This window comes from Ambystoma mexicanum, chromosome 6q, assembly GCF_040938575.1.
Source record: "Ambystoma mexicanum isolate Mex_15411 chromosome 6q, UKY_AmexF1_1, whole genome shotgun sequence".
Classification (NCBI taxonomy): domain Eukaryota; kingdom Metazoa; phylum Chordata; class Amphibia; order Caudata; family Ambystomatidae; genus Ambystoma; species Ambystoma mexicanum.
The window spans coordinates 219,621,436-219,635,107 of NC_090937.1; the positions used below are offsets into that span (position 1 = coordinate 219,621,436).

Below are 13,672 nucleotides of genomic sequence, written 5' to 3' on the forward strand. Positions count from 1 at the left end.
TGAGAAGAAAATATTTAATGCCTACACGCATCAAGGCCTTTGCATTTCATAACATGTATGCATTTCGGACCCTTCCTTTGATGGAATACATGGGCATTTGGAGGGGTTTATCCCTCGAAGAATGAGTGTGTTGCCTAAACGGAAAGGGTGTTAAGACAGCCAGACATGTCTTAATGGACTTCCCTATACTTGAGCCTGCATACTGCAAAGCAAATAGCAGATTTTAAAACTCCTCTTCTGACCAACTCTGCTCGATGATTTTTGGTGCTGAATCCCTTGTAATCATTGCAGCTGCACACCATGCATGGATGAAAGCCAAGGAGCGGCTTGATGTATTTATTTTCTGTATGATTGTTGATTGCTGCTATGTTGAAATTAAGGTCCTTAATCAGTAACTGTGATGCTGGAAATGCATTGGAGGGACAGGGCCTCAATATCCTTGTCCTTTATGCCTTTATCATGTATGTTCTGCCTTGTTTTCCACGCAGGAGTTCATGCGGGACTCCTAACGGTGCGGCTTTTCCTCTTTTTGGTTTGGTGGACAGACCCTTGGGATACCCTTATTGCACCCATGGGTGGGGGTACAACCCAGTAACCCTAGCAAATGTTTTTGGGCACCTGTGTTTCCCACAGAGCAGGGTACAGGCTGGTGACAGCTCCGTGCTGAATTGACAGGTGCTCTGAGTATCCTCCATCTTGGAATACTCAGGCCCTGTCATTGGAATCAGTGGATTCCTAATGGGAGACAAGATGGCCCCTGTGGCTTCTTGCTTTCCATCGCCTGTTACCTTATTTTCCCAAAGTCCCAGGAAGCCCTATTTCTATCCCTTCCCCTAACTGGCTGTTGGATGGAAGTTCCATACATGGTATTGTGGGGAAGTACAGGCCAGACTGGTTGGAGCCTTCTTAATTACTGTATGTTGTGGGTACGCCCGTGGGGTGGGACCTGGGTGAGTGGAGTGTGTGACCAATATGCACTTCATGTTGTGGGTGTCCGGTATCTGTGTGTGTGACACAAAGAATTAGACAGCCCTGCCCGAAACTGACATGAATGCAGTGTGGTGTGCTGAAAGGCTGAGCACTTGTCCCAATCTACATTCCGTTTTATGGGGGTCTGGATGGAAGTGAATGGCCCGAATGCACTGTGAGCCTGATTGGCTCCCTTCCTACATGAATGCCTTTGTGAATGATTGGTTGCCTGAGTGTGACCCAGCAGAGTGAATGAGAGGCCGAACAGTATATCTGGGTGCCTCTCAATGACTGGAATTGTTCAGAAGCTGAAGTCGAAACTTGATGCCTAACCTTGAAGCCCGATGGAAGATGAAGAATTGCTGCTGCTGCCCTTCGCTAATCTGAAAGCTGTGTGTCTATCAAGGACTGATCCAAGAGAGGACCTGGCCAGGAGAGCTCTAGCCGAGCTACGAAGGACCATCGTGCACCAGCTTATCTTCACCAAGGCTCCCTGGAAGTCTGTTCTCAAAAGGCTGCTGACCTGAGAAGAGGACCGCCAATGAATCTGAAGTAAAGCACCAGGACGTCGAGGTCATCGACGACCATCACCGTTGACCGAGATTCGGAGGACCGCTGTAACCTCGTCGACCGGAGCCACAACGCTCCATTGCCACTTTGACTTCGACTTTGACTTTGAACACTGTGTCCCGCCGGAGAAAGTCAAGGCCACTGACGAACTGAGGAAAATCTGCTGGTGGGTTGTGCACCACCAGGAGACCTCAAAGACACCAACGAATATCGAAAATGCCAGCCGTGGTCCAGTCCCGATCATCAACACCAAACGCTGATGACCTTGCTGGGCCTACTTTCTTCATTGCTTTCCCTTTGCGGCAACAAATTCTTGTCATTGAGGTGCACAGCACACCTCATCTTCGCAGGACATCCACAATCACTCACCGATGAGCACCGCCAAGACCGAAGCAGCTGTCCAGACGGCAGTGTTCACCTTCCTTCGTGGGATCTCACCAACCCATGGCTCCTGTCTTAAAGGGAGTTCACTCAAGAAGGGCCCATTGTTGAAACATCGAAAGAACTCTACTAAACTCTGGTACATTGGGGTAGTGGAACATTTTACTGAGAGATAAGACTCTTCAAACATTAATGTTTATGTTTATGTTTACTAAGTTTATTTAGCGCTTTAATCCAAAGCGCTTTACAATGAAACAACAAGGTACAGTAATGAAAGAAGCATATTTACAATCATGAAACAAACCAGTGATACAATATGTAGAACAATTTACTTAGAAGGAGGGGAAGAGGGGAGGGGCAGGCAAGGGTAGAGGATGTAGGTAAGGAAGGTTTCAATGTCTGCTTTGAGAACAGCGGGAGCGGGAAGAAGGGGGAAGGAGGGAGGGGGAGGGAAGAGGGGGCAGGGGAGTTGAGGGGAGGGAGGTGGGGAAGGAGAGTTGGGGGGAGTGGAGAAGAAGGGCTTTCAAAGAGGAGCGGAAGGATGAGTAGGTAGGGGTGGAGCGGATAGCAAGAGGTACAGTGTTCCAATGAAGGGGGGCCGAGAGTTGAAAGGAACGGAAGCGTGAGGAGGCACATTGGGCTGGGGGTACAGTGAGAAGGTAGAGATCAGCTGAGCAGAAAGAGCGGGAGGGAGAGTAAAATGAGAGGAGGAAAGAGAGATAGGGGGGAGAGATCATGGAGAGATTTGAAGACAAGACAGAGATGTTAATGTTAATAGAGATTAATGGACTGAGATTTTAATAATCTTCATTACAGGTTTCCCAGGTGGGGGGATCCGCACGCAGAACTGTTTCTTTGGTAGGGACAAAGAATTCTGCCATTTGTTTAATCCAACTTGTCTTTCTTCCCATGTCCTATGCTGATACACACTGTTATTTGAATCGTATGCCATTTGGACTGTCCACAGTTAGTGCAATTTAAATGAGACAATAACTAAGCGTGGTACCACATCGAAATTGTAAATATTTATCATTATAGAATTGCCAGAGTACAAAGTGTGTTATTAATTGTGTATATTTTCTGAACCTTATTTATATAAAGAACTGTGTTATCACTAACATAGTGTTTGGACATTCCTTTGTGGATGCTCGGGGACTACACTGTACTTAAGAACCAGCCTGCATCACCTCCAGAGAACCTAAGACTTGATTGCTTGTCTATAGCTACCCTATAGACAATCTTGGCTGGGGTGCTCTGTGCTTCTATTCTGCCTGAAACTCCTGAAACCTTACCCCAAGATAGTCGAAGTGGGCCATTTGTTCGATTAACACAAGCTCCACTTTTAGATGGACCAATTTGTGCTTAAAGGGGTGAGGGCTAAAGGCCATCGATTTGGTATTGCCGACATTCAGTTTTAGACAGAGCAGCGACGATTTAGAAAGAAAGATGGATAGAGATTTTTCCATGATGCCCTGAAGGGTGGTCGACCATTAAAACTGCATCATCCTTGTAAAAGAGGGCCGCATAATAATAAGAGGCTAGTTTCAGGCAGTCATGGGCCCCACTCAATATATCATTAATTATTTCCTTTATATAACAATTTTAAATAGGAGAGGGACCAAGACACAGCTCTGTCTGACACCCCTAGAGACCTCAAATTGATCAGTAGTCTTTAGACCCAATCCATACCGAAACAAGCAGTTGTATATGAATATGATTGAGTTTACAGTACTGGGTAGGGGATGAGTAGGCTGTTTAGCCACTACTCATTGCTATAGACCACTATTGTTTTCACACAGCAGGGATGTCTGTTTACTCCTTTATTGTTTTTTCTGCTGGTTGCTGATATTGAGAACATTCTAGTAATTACAGTTGGTTACCACCCAATTTTAAACATTATGGAAAAGTGCTCTCTCCTTTACACAGATTATTCAAATGTGCTTGATCTGGCCCCTCGGAGCCTACAGAAACCGTTCACAGCAGCTAGATATTATTTATTGTAAGGCTCTCAAATTAGATTCAAATCTTGAGAATAAAAAAATAGTACAATTTGGGAGAAGAATAGGTACTTTTAACTGTTTTTTAGGTCATAGTAAGGTGGAGGAGGTGACATTTTGCAATTACTATGCTATAGCTTTTGAAAAGAATGGATTGCTCACAAGATAAAAATAAAGAAGATGCTGCTGCAAAGAACCCATTACTAGCTCAGAGGTGTGGTAAAAAAGTGATGGTAATTCGGTTTCTGTCACTTTTCTGGTGATAACGGAATTGCTACTGGTTTTACCGCACCGCCGAATTTCGAGTTGAACATTGAAGTGGATGATCTCCAGCATAATGCTGGAGCTAAATCCTCCACTTTAAGGTAAAAAAATAATTGGAATTACCACAGCAGAATTATGGCTCGCTGTACATTTTCCAAAATCCCCATGTAGTCCCATTGACTTCAACATGGAGGATTTACACTGCCATTGCCACATTTGTAATCTCATGGTAAGCCCACAGGACTAAATGGATGTAATGGTAAATGTGTTTGGGCAATTCAGGGGATTTACTGTCAAATTACCATCAAACTCAAAATGGTTTGTTAAGATGGTGTAAAAAAAATTGGAGCTCAGGCATTTTACAAAAATGTAGTGGTATTTATAGTTAAAATAACCTCGGATGCACAGTATGTTGTAGAAGAGTGGGGTCACTTGGGAGCGAGTGCTTGGAAACTAGAGTCTTAAGATCAGCCTTGGTACTGACCAGGTGCACGTCACTAAGGATTATCAGGTTAGAGGTAGGGATTCACTCAGTGGGCAGTTTGGCTCAGATGGCTATGGCAAAGCTCATTCTCAAAAGGCTGCTTAATGGACAGTTAAATACAAATTTTGAAAACATGCTGGAAGAATTTATGAACACAGTTTTTGAGTCTGAAACCAGCGGCTTGCATAAGTTAGGCTCCTCTGTAGGAAGATAGGAGTCACAGAGTATGCCTGACTTTCTCGTGGAATAAAAAGCACCTTTATCCGAGGAGATCAAGTAAAAAAATCTAAATATCATCTGAAGCCGATTTGAGGGTAAATGATTGGTTTGCTGTAAATAAGTTGTGATTGTTAAGATTACGGAATAATATAATGAACTCTCTCCAGTTGAAAACATGTTTGGATATTAGCACACTGTGGGTGGGAGCCAGCCAATCAGGAGGCTCAAAACGTGGGCCCACGTTCCAAGCCGCTTGATCGCCAGCTCACCAGCCCGCCATCTTCTCCCACCACCGCTGCAGTAATTTTGACCCCCACTACCCAATCACCACTTACCTGTTTGCTGCTGCAGCAACTGCCACCACAGCTCCTACAGATTTTCTCCTTGCTCCATTTGGCCACCATAGAAAGGGAAAAGGGGCTCTGTATGAAGCTCCACCTTCCTCAACCATGGTGGCCATCTTTGCACAGTATTTTCATTCAATGTAAGGGACGCTGGACGGGTCCAGTTCTTTGAATGAGAATACTTTTTATTTTTAACACCCCATGTTACCACTTTGGTAACCCCGGGTGCTAATAGCGTTAGTAACCTGCTCCACGGGCTATATCGGGGGGTAATGTCCCATTGCCCATTTTAAATGCCCTCGCTTCGCTTCACTTCAGCCTTTAACTTGGGCTGCCAGGCTGTTACCTCCCGGCATAGCCCGTGGAACAGGTTACTAACGATATGTTCATGTCCAAGACGAGGGTCTGCATTGGAAGATCATAAACGGACTGAGAAAAATACTCTGAGAAAGGATATATTCAATGTGTTCCCTTTGGAAAATTGTTTATGCTGAACATTAGTTTAGGCATTTTGTATTATGTTAGAACTACTGCAGACCTAGACATGTCTGGTAACATTTAAGTCCAGTAGTTCTGAAGAAATGTGACTGTTTTTTCTTATGTTTTTAAATTAGTTTTGTATTTTTATGAACTGTATTTTAGCTTGTTCATATGTTTTTATTGAAATAAAATATAAAGGAGGTGAAAAAAATAATTGAAGCCCTGGTATACAAAAGGTTATATGGCCATTCTACAGCACCAACAGCACATCAGGCTGCTCTCAGCGCTACATGGGCCAATCAGATTTCAATGGTGTGAGTAGCCGACTTTCAAATGCAATAACTACCAATGATGTTAGTATCTGAGCATATGATGACAAGTGCTGATAATTGATAGGCATATCTGCAATATGAACTGCAATATGGCATGGGTTCCTGGGAAAAGTATGGCAATGCATCTCAAATTAGTTTACTATTTTGTATTTGTATTTTTATTTTTATTGTTTTATATAGTGCCTTAATCCAAGGCCCTTTAGAGATAACAACAAGTAACGCATAAAACATGGAACAGTAGAAGCAAAACAGTAAACATGAATCAAACCATAAAATCGGTATTTAAAACAATTTGCAAGTAAGACGGGAGAGGAGAGGAGGGGGTAGAGAATGATTGAGAGGGAGAGAGTAATGAGTGAAGTGAGCAACAAAAGAGAGGAGATCATAGGAGAGATGGGGACAGATAAAGATAAGGAGAATAGAGAGAGGGTAATAGAAGGAGGGATGGGATAGAGAGAGGGGGAAGGTATCATGGAGGGGGGTGAAGAAGAAGTTCTTTCAGTGAGGAGCAGAAAGAGGAATAGGTGTGGGAGGAGCGGATAGAGAGCGGTAGGGAGTTCCAGTGTAAGTGGGCAAGAAGCTGAAAGGAGCGGAAACGAAAAGAGACACATTACTTTATGTTCCCCCACCACATAGTGGTGGGGGAACATAAAGTAAGAAGAGATCAGCGGAACGAGGGGAGCGAGAGGGGGTATATAATGAGAGGAGAGAAGAGAGGTAAGGAGGAGCAAGGTCATGAAGAGATTTAAAGACAAGACAAAGGAAGTGAAATTTAAGCTGGGAGTGGAAAGGATGCCAACCTAGGTAAGGAAGTGAGCTGGAAATAGAGTCATGAGAAGAGAGTAGACAGAGAGTACGTATGGCAGAGTGATAAAGGGATTTGAGGGGGGCAAGATGGGAAGCGGGAAGACCGAAGAAGAGAGAAGAACAATAGAAAAGGCGAAAGAAGATGAGGGAGGAAATTAAGAGTTTGATTCAAAGTTGTAACAGGTGGCAAGTAAGGTACAGGGAGCAGTGCCTGGCAAATACCTATCCAATACCTGTATAAAAGAAGACACTGTTGACGTTGCCACTGCTTGTTTAGTCTTGTGATATGCAAAGTATGTTAACATTCATCAGACCAGGCTTCACACTATTTGCTCGGTGTGGGAGCTTTCTCCACTAGACTGAACCCATTGTTGTCACTTAGTTCTCATATCAAAACGGATCTGCATTGATCTTGAGTGGGAACATATTTTGGAGTTAGCTTCCAACTTATTGCACTTGTATACCTCATTGTGAAGTTTACAGTTTCCGCCACAGAAATTAGCAATTTATCTTTGCTATAATAACTCATTCATTGTACTCACCACTTGCCAGAATGCAGAAGGTTAAAAGCTTCGTTAATTTGTGTGAATGGTAAAGTGTGGGACACCAATCCATCAAGATCAAATTTCTTTGACAAGTAATCGCACACCAATTGTGGGAAAGTGTCCTTGGGCTTCAAGCCTTAAAACAAAAACAAAAAAATGAAACATAATCAGTAACATAGATGTCTGCAAACAAAAGATGTAGGCAAAGAAAAGTCATAACCTTATTCATTAGACATATTTTCCAGGTTGCCTTGCTGTTTGAACTCACACCAAATATTTTCACATACATTTCTGTAATAATTTATCTGAACAATGGAATAATTTGATACATACATTTTGAAGTACCTAAATAGAGATTTACTCTCTGTCCTTTGACGAATAACAAACCATCGCAGATTCTAAAAATTGAAAAGAAATGCTCTACGCAAATGCTGGATTAGTGGACGGAATCCTTGTGTAGTAAGGCTTTGTTCAAAGATGTTCTGGGCGTCTTATAGGGGAACAGAAGTACAGTTCAACCTTGAACTGCACTTTCAATACATGTATGTAAGTATGTATATATGTATGCATTGTGATGAGATCCCATGCCTAATTTTAGGGATCAGGGACAAGGTGACTCGAGAGGTGGGGGAATGCTGCGACACCTAGCTAGTGGTCACCTTGCCTCTGTCCCTAACACTTAGTTGGGGACAGTCACATGAACACAAAAGGAGAAACCAGCCCTACGAGCATAAGCCCTCAACCACCCAAGCAAAAGGTAGAGAAGGAGCCAGGAGGGAGCATTGAAGTATTGTAAGAGGTTGTGGTTCTTGCAGGTGATTGTGAAGAAGTGGAGATTGTGGTAAAAAGAGAAATAGGGGGTGGTGATGGTCCAATAAAATAGCTAATTGAGCTGATCTCTGGTTGCTGAGATCTGTGTGTAATCTGAGTAAAACTCAGCCTTTCATTCTTTCAAGATTACTAAATGAGTACCATATTCAGTTGGTTAACATAAACATGTTTTATGTACTGTGCCTTGGTAAACGTGCTATGTGAATAACCCATTATACAATTATTATTATTATTATTATTATTATTATTATTATTATTATCCAGAGAGAAGTTAATATCAAGAGGAGGTAGTAAGAGATTGGGGACGACAGGTTTATTAGGAGTCGGTGGGGGAGTGGGTGCGGGAGAACTAAAGGAGGTGATAAAATCACGAAGAAGCATGTAGAGTCTGAGAGGAGAAGACATACATGAAGCAGGGGCAGAAATTCTGGTGGAGGTGCGTACCCAGGTTGAGGAGTTGATAAGAATGAGGAAATATTAACATCCAGAGAAGTGGATGCTTGAAAAGAGGAGGTCAGGACAGCTTGAGGAGGTGGTGAGGAAACCAGCAAGAGCATGAAGGTTTTGGTGGGTCAGGTAGGCCCACGGCAAGACCAGATGATGGGAGGAGAAATGAGGCATCAACACAAATGTTACCATCAGTTCAGAGAGGAAAGAGGAAAAGACAGAGGTCTGGAGAGTGGTAGTGGGGATTCTTCATCTAACTCTAACTCCAAACAGCTGCACAACAGATCCAAGGGGGTCAACAATAAGCAACCTCAGCACAGGACCACGTGAGGAGTCCATCCCCAGATCCATCCGGGGCATGGGAGAGGGAAACACTGTCCCTTTAGGTGAAAAGATGACCTGACCACACAGGGGTTTTCCATTTTGTTAATTTTTATTTTTGTGCTGGACCCACCTCACTTGTGTAAATAAAATCCATAAATGCCAACATCTGAGTGTAGCTGTTATATGCCCCACACATTCTTTCTGACAGTATGTATGTATATATGTATGTGATGGATTTCATATAGAAAGAAGCCACCTAGTTAGGGTGAATTCTTATTGCCACATCAAGTGTTGAAGATGTCCTTCTAGTGGCATGAGTTCCGAGCTTTGTATGCAGCAGTTAGGCCCAGCAAGATGAGCTTGTTACAATTTAGAGATTTTGAAAAAATCCTCCCAGATGTGCTTGAGGGTTGATTATTATTGTTATCATTAATATTATTTGTAATATTATTATTGTATGTAGTGAGTGTGGATCCAGCTCCAGAAAGCAACACAGCACTTTACAGTCATATGGGGAAGAACATGGTGAAGAAAAATGATAAACAAGGGACAGGGAGCAAACAGTGAACGGGCAGTTTGCAAGCAAAGGGATCTACAAGAAACCAGTGGCAGGAGACAGTGTGGAACATAACACCTATTCTCAGGTAGAGTAGGGGGTGGAGGGTTTGTGGGCAGGAGCTTCTTCCTGATCTGTAGAAGTGAGGGGGTGAGTCTGAAGTAGACAGGGTGGAGGTTCCAGAGTCTTGGGGTGTAGGCAGAGATGGACTGTATTCTGGTTCTTTTCTCCCTCTACCGAAGGAGTTCAAGACTGCACATGTCCTTACTTGTGGTTGATTGCAGGTCTCTGGAGGTGCTGAGTCTCTCAGTGAGGTAGCTTGGAGACTTCAGGGTGACAGCCTTGTAGATGATGCAGCAGGATTTGAAGATTATATGGGCCTTGCCTTCGAGCCAGTGCAGTTCGGTGACGGTCCAGATGCTGTGGTTGAATATACAGAGTCCTTTGATGAGTCATGCTTGGAAGGCAGATCTGAAGTTGTTTTCTGGGATGAAGGACTCGATTTCCACAGTTTAGAAAAGTGTTACCAAGCCATCTTCCTTGCTATGTGCTATTTGAAGGATAGCTGTCTGTTAATGGCGAACCCAAGGGACTTGGCAAAGGCGACTAGCTGGGATGTGAAGCCCTTGAGGTTCATCGCAGAGAGCCAGGTCTGGATGTCAGGGTTTTCAGTGTTATTGGTCAACAGAAGGAATGCAGAATTGGAGGGGCTGAGCTTTAGGTATGCACTAGACATCCACAACCTGATCATTGCCAGTCGGCCTTGAGCCTGTGGATGACTTCAGTGGTCGATATTGTGATGAATCAGTGATCATTCCTCCCAGAAACCTAGCCTGAGACCCTTCTCATGTGTCCAATGAAGGGCATACACTTCTTTATCCTGACCCCAGGGTGGTGTTCTTGGGGGGAAACAGGGCAGGAAGACTAGGAAACCCCCTGTTTAACTTTCCGTGTAACCCCACACTATTCATGGATGTTTGCACAAATCAGAAAGTCAGATTGTTTTGTTGGGGACTACATGTCCCATAATCTCATAAATACTGGGATGAGGAAGAGGACTGAAGAGTCTTGCTGTATTAATAGTCATGCAATTAAGCCTGATAGCCCACACCTGAGGGAAGCCGAGAGGCTTAAAAGCCCCCTTGAGGTGCAGCCAATTAGGAGGAGCTACAACTATGGCTGAAGCGCATGTAGTAGTAGCAGAAGCAAGGCAGAAGTGGCAGAACCAAAGGGATGCTGGGATTCTGATTCAGCAGATTTCCCCTGCTTATCCTGTGAGGGTCCTGTTCCACCAAACTCTGGTGTGCAGAGGCTGCTTAGCAGAACGCTGCCTTTCCCCAGGCAAGCCTAATTCCAGAGGTTGCACAGCAATAAGCGTGTCGGAGACCGAGGCGAGGAACTGCTGTGAAGCTGCGGGTCTCAGGAGTGAAATGGGCTCCTTAACTGAGTGGCTGTACCGAGACTCAATCAGCGATGAAGGGTGTGGGTCCCAAGTGAAACCAGAATCTGTAGAAGTTGTGTAACACACAGAGAAAGTAACACAGAAGCCGATGTGTTAAACTAGGCATTCTGATTCCTTGCACGAGCACTGCTGGCAACAGTATATAGCTATGCATCTGCGTAGAATGTATGCAAAGTTGATGGTTGAGTCTTTAACAAAGGAACACTTGAAATGTAGCACTCGCGTGTGATCGGGTATTCTATCCTTTACTCGCGTGAGAAGCAAAAGCTACACAAAGCAATTCTTAAACTTTTAACTTTATAAAGTACATGAAGGAATGGTTGTGTGTGCCCAATTATATTTCTAGTAGGAAGAAAGACCTCTAAATCCTTATTCATGAATTCAACAGTTGCTAACAAAGACGTGTCAAGTGTTAAAACACTATTATTTGGAGTTGGAGAGATCAAGCATTGCCCAAGCCAAGAGTGTACACAGTATTTTCCCGATTAAGATTGAAACCAGCCTTTCCCGATGCCATAGAGCAGTTTAAATAGTACTGTAAGGCAAATAGCATCTCATCATGATACAAGTGTACAAGCATCACCTGAAGCCAAGAGAGTGACAACAAAGCTCCAGCGTAATTATTGTGGCTATCTGTTGGCAGAGGGATAAAGGCAAGGTTAGGAAAAGGGAAATGTGCTACTTATACACATTATTTGAAGTTGATATAACCTATATTGTCAAAGAATGTAGGAGATAGAAGTGTGTCCCAAAGGAAATTCCAGGTTGTTGTTGTAGCAGGCAGACAAGAAAGGCAAAGAGGCTGCTCCTCTGAAAAGGAAGGTTTTGAGGAAGAGTGCCTTGTCTACTTGAACGTGTGGAAGTACTGACAGTGACTCTTGTCATAACCAAAACCTGTTTGAAGTTGCATAGTACTGAAGCTGTAGTAGTGTCACAATGTACTGAAGCTGTGGTGGTGTATTTGGTTGTCAGTAGATTTGAGTCTTCATTAGAACACAGGAATGTGGAATACTATGAGGCCAGGGAAGTATGCCCTCATGGTAAACTCTTGTAGACGTTGAAGCTGTTGAAGTGGAAGTAGAAGTGCTGTGAAGTCAACCTGACAAAGATACCTACTGTGTCTACAAATCTTGTAATGAGAGACATACTAAGCGTTAACCAAGAACATGGTTTCATTAATATTTACAGAAGTTGAATTTCCTTTAAACTGTGGTAATTCTTCTTGGATAACTAGAATTGGTGGCAAAGCATCATGGCTGGGAAGGACATTGAGGCTATTTTGAGGAAGTGAAAAGTCCTTATTTTCACCAAGAAGAAAAATATTGCTGTGTTTGGAACTTTGGTCAAGAAAACTTGACTTGGCATTGAAACATCAAGAACTGAAATGAGACTGTATTACATACACAGATTTACTTATTTTTCTTTTTCTTTTTGTTGAACATTGGAGCTGAATTTATCTTAAATCCTGGGGAAGGGAGCTCACTGAGGTTACTAAGAAGTTATCTTGAAACTGTGAATATCATTGTTGATGTTATTTGAATTGCCATGTATTTTATTTGTATATTTGATGTTTAAGTGTGAGGGCAAGCCATCCTGTGTTAGAGTGTTTCCCTTTAGTTTTGATAAGCAGCTAAATCCTCATCAGAGTAGGGATTGCGAGGTGTTTAGTGACAAACAAAATGTAATGAAGTGTCAAATGTTGAACAATCATCGAAAGGTTGTCTGTCTTGCATTGCTGGCCCCTCACAATATATTGAGGTATAGCTGCATGTCGTCTGCATATAGGTGAATGTAAGAAGGTCGATTGTGCTGAAATCTGATTAGCTATCATCCATTAAGGTTAAATTCAACTGTATTTTTGGTATTGCTATAATAATCTTTTTGTATAATTGTTGCTTTAAATGCTAAGTTAGACATATTGTGATCATTTTGAAGGCAGCATGTGTCTGTATCAAGGTTCATTTAGTAACATGGCGATATTGGCTGTTTTTAGTTGTGATTTGCGCCTGCTTGAATGTATGAATTATAGAATTATCTACCGACTGAGGATAATGTGACAATGTATTCCTTAATGATGTTTAGTGGACATGGGTAGCTCTGCCCTAAGAAGACTTTAACATCTTCAACTACTTTGGAGTTTGTCTCAGCAATAGGGCTGAAAGAGTTTAAAATGATGAGCGTGTACATGGGTAATATGGAGGCTGATGGAGGTTGAGCTTTGTAGGACTTTGATGATGTGCTATGTGTCTTATTTGTTATCCTCAAAGAAGAATTGCAAGCTACCTGCTAAGTCTGCTAAGTCTGACCATCATAGCTCTGTGCATATCTTCATACTATATAATAAAAGGCCAGATGCATGTTTGTCCAAAGCCGTCCTGTTTGCCGCTTTGCTTGTTATCACCACTATAGATAGGTGTTGCCTTATGCATGCAACAATAAGACCTCAAGTTCATCTTCCGGCCGAACAAAATGGGCCTCAATAGGACCCTGTTGGTAGCCGTGCCCTTAGCAAGGGCATGGCTGCCGCCGGTAATGAATTTTTACCGGGTCCATGGAATGGGCAATTACCGGGTCATGCCAACCTTGGTGGACCTGGTAATTGCCCACTTCAATGTCCCAGTAAAAATGTACCCCCTATAGGGCTCAAATGGGAATTGGGA

At 43.0% G+C, this 13,672-nt stretch overlaps 1 protein-coding gene across 1 annotated transcript in view; it reads right to left on the reverse strand.

Moving 5' to 3' along the window:
- LOC138515905 (alcohol dehydrogenase 1-like) overlaps positions 1-13,672 on the reverse strand; it is a 300,767-nt gene that overhangs the window by 19,120 nt on the left and 267,975 nt on the right. Inside the window, exon 8 of the mRNA XM_069630667.1 lies at positions 7,390-7,528. Within this exon, the coding sequence (XP_069486768.1) occupies positions 7,390-7,528 (139 nt within the window). The remainder of the gene's footprint in view (positions 1-7,389; positions 7,529-13,672) is intronic.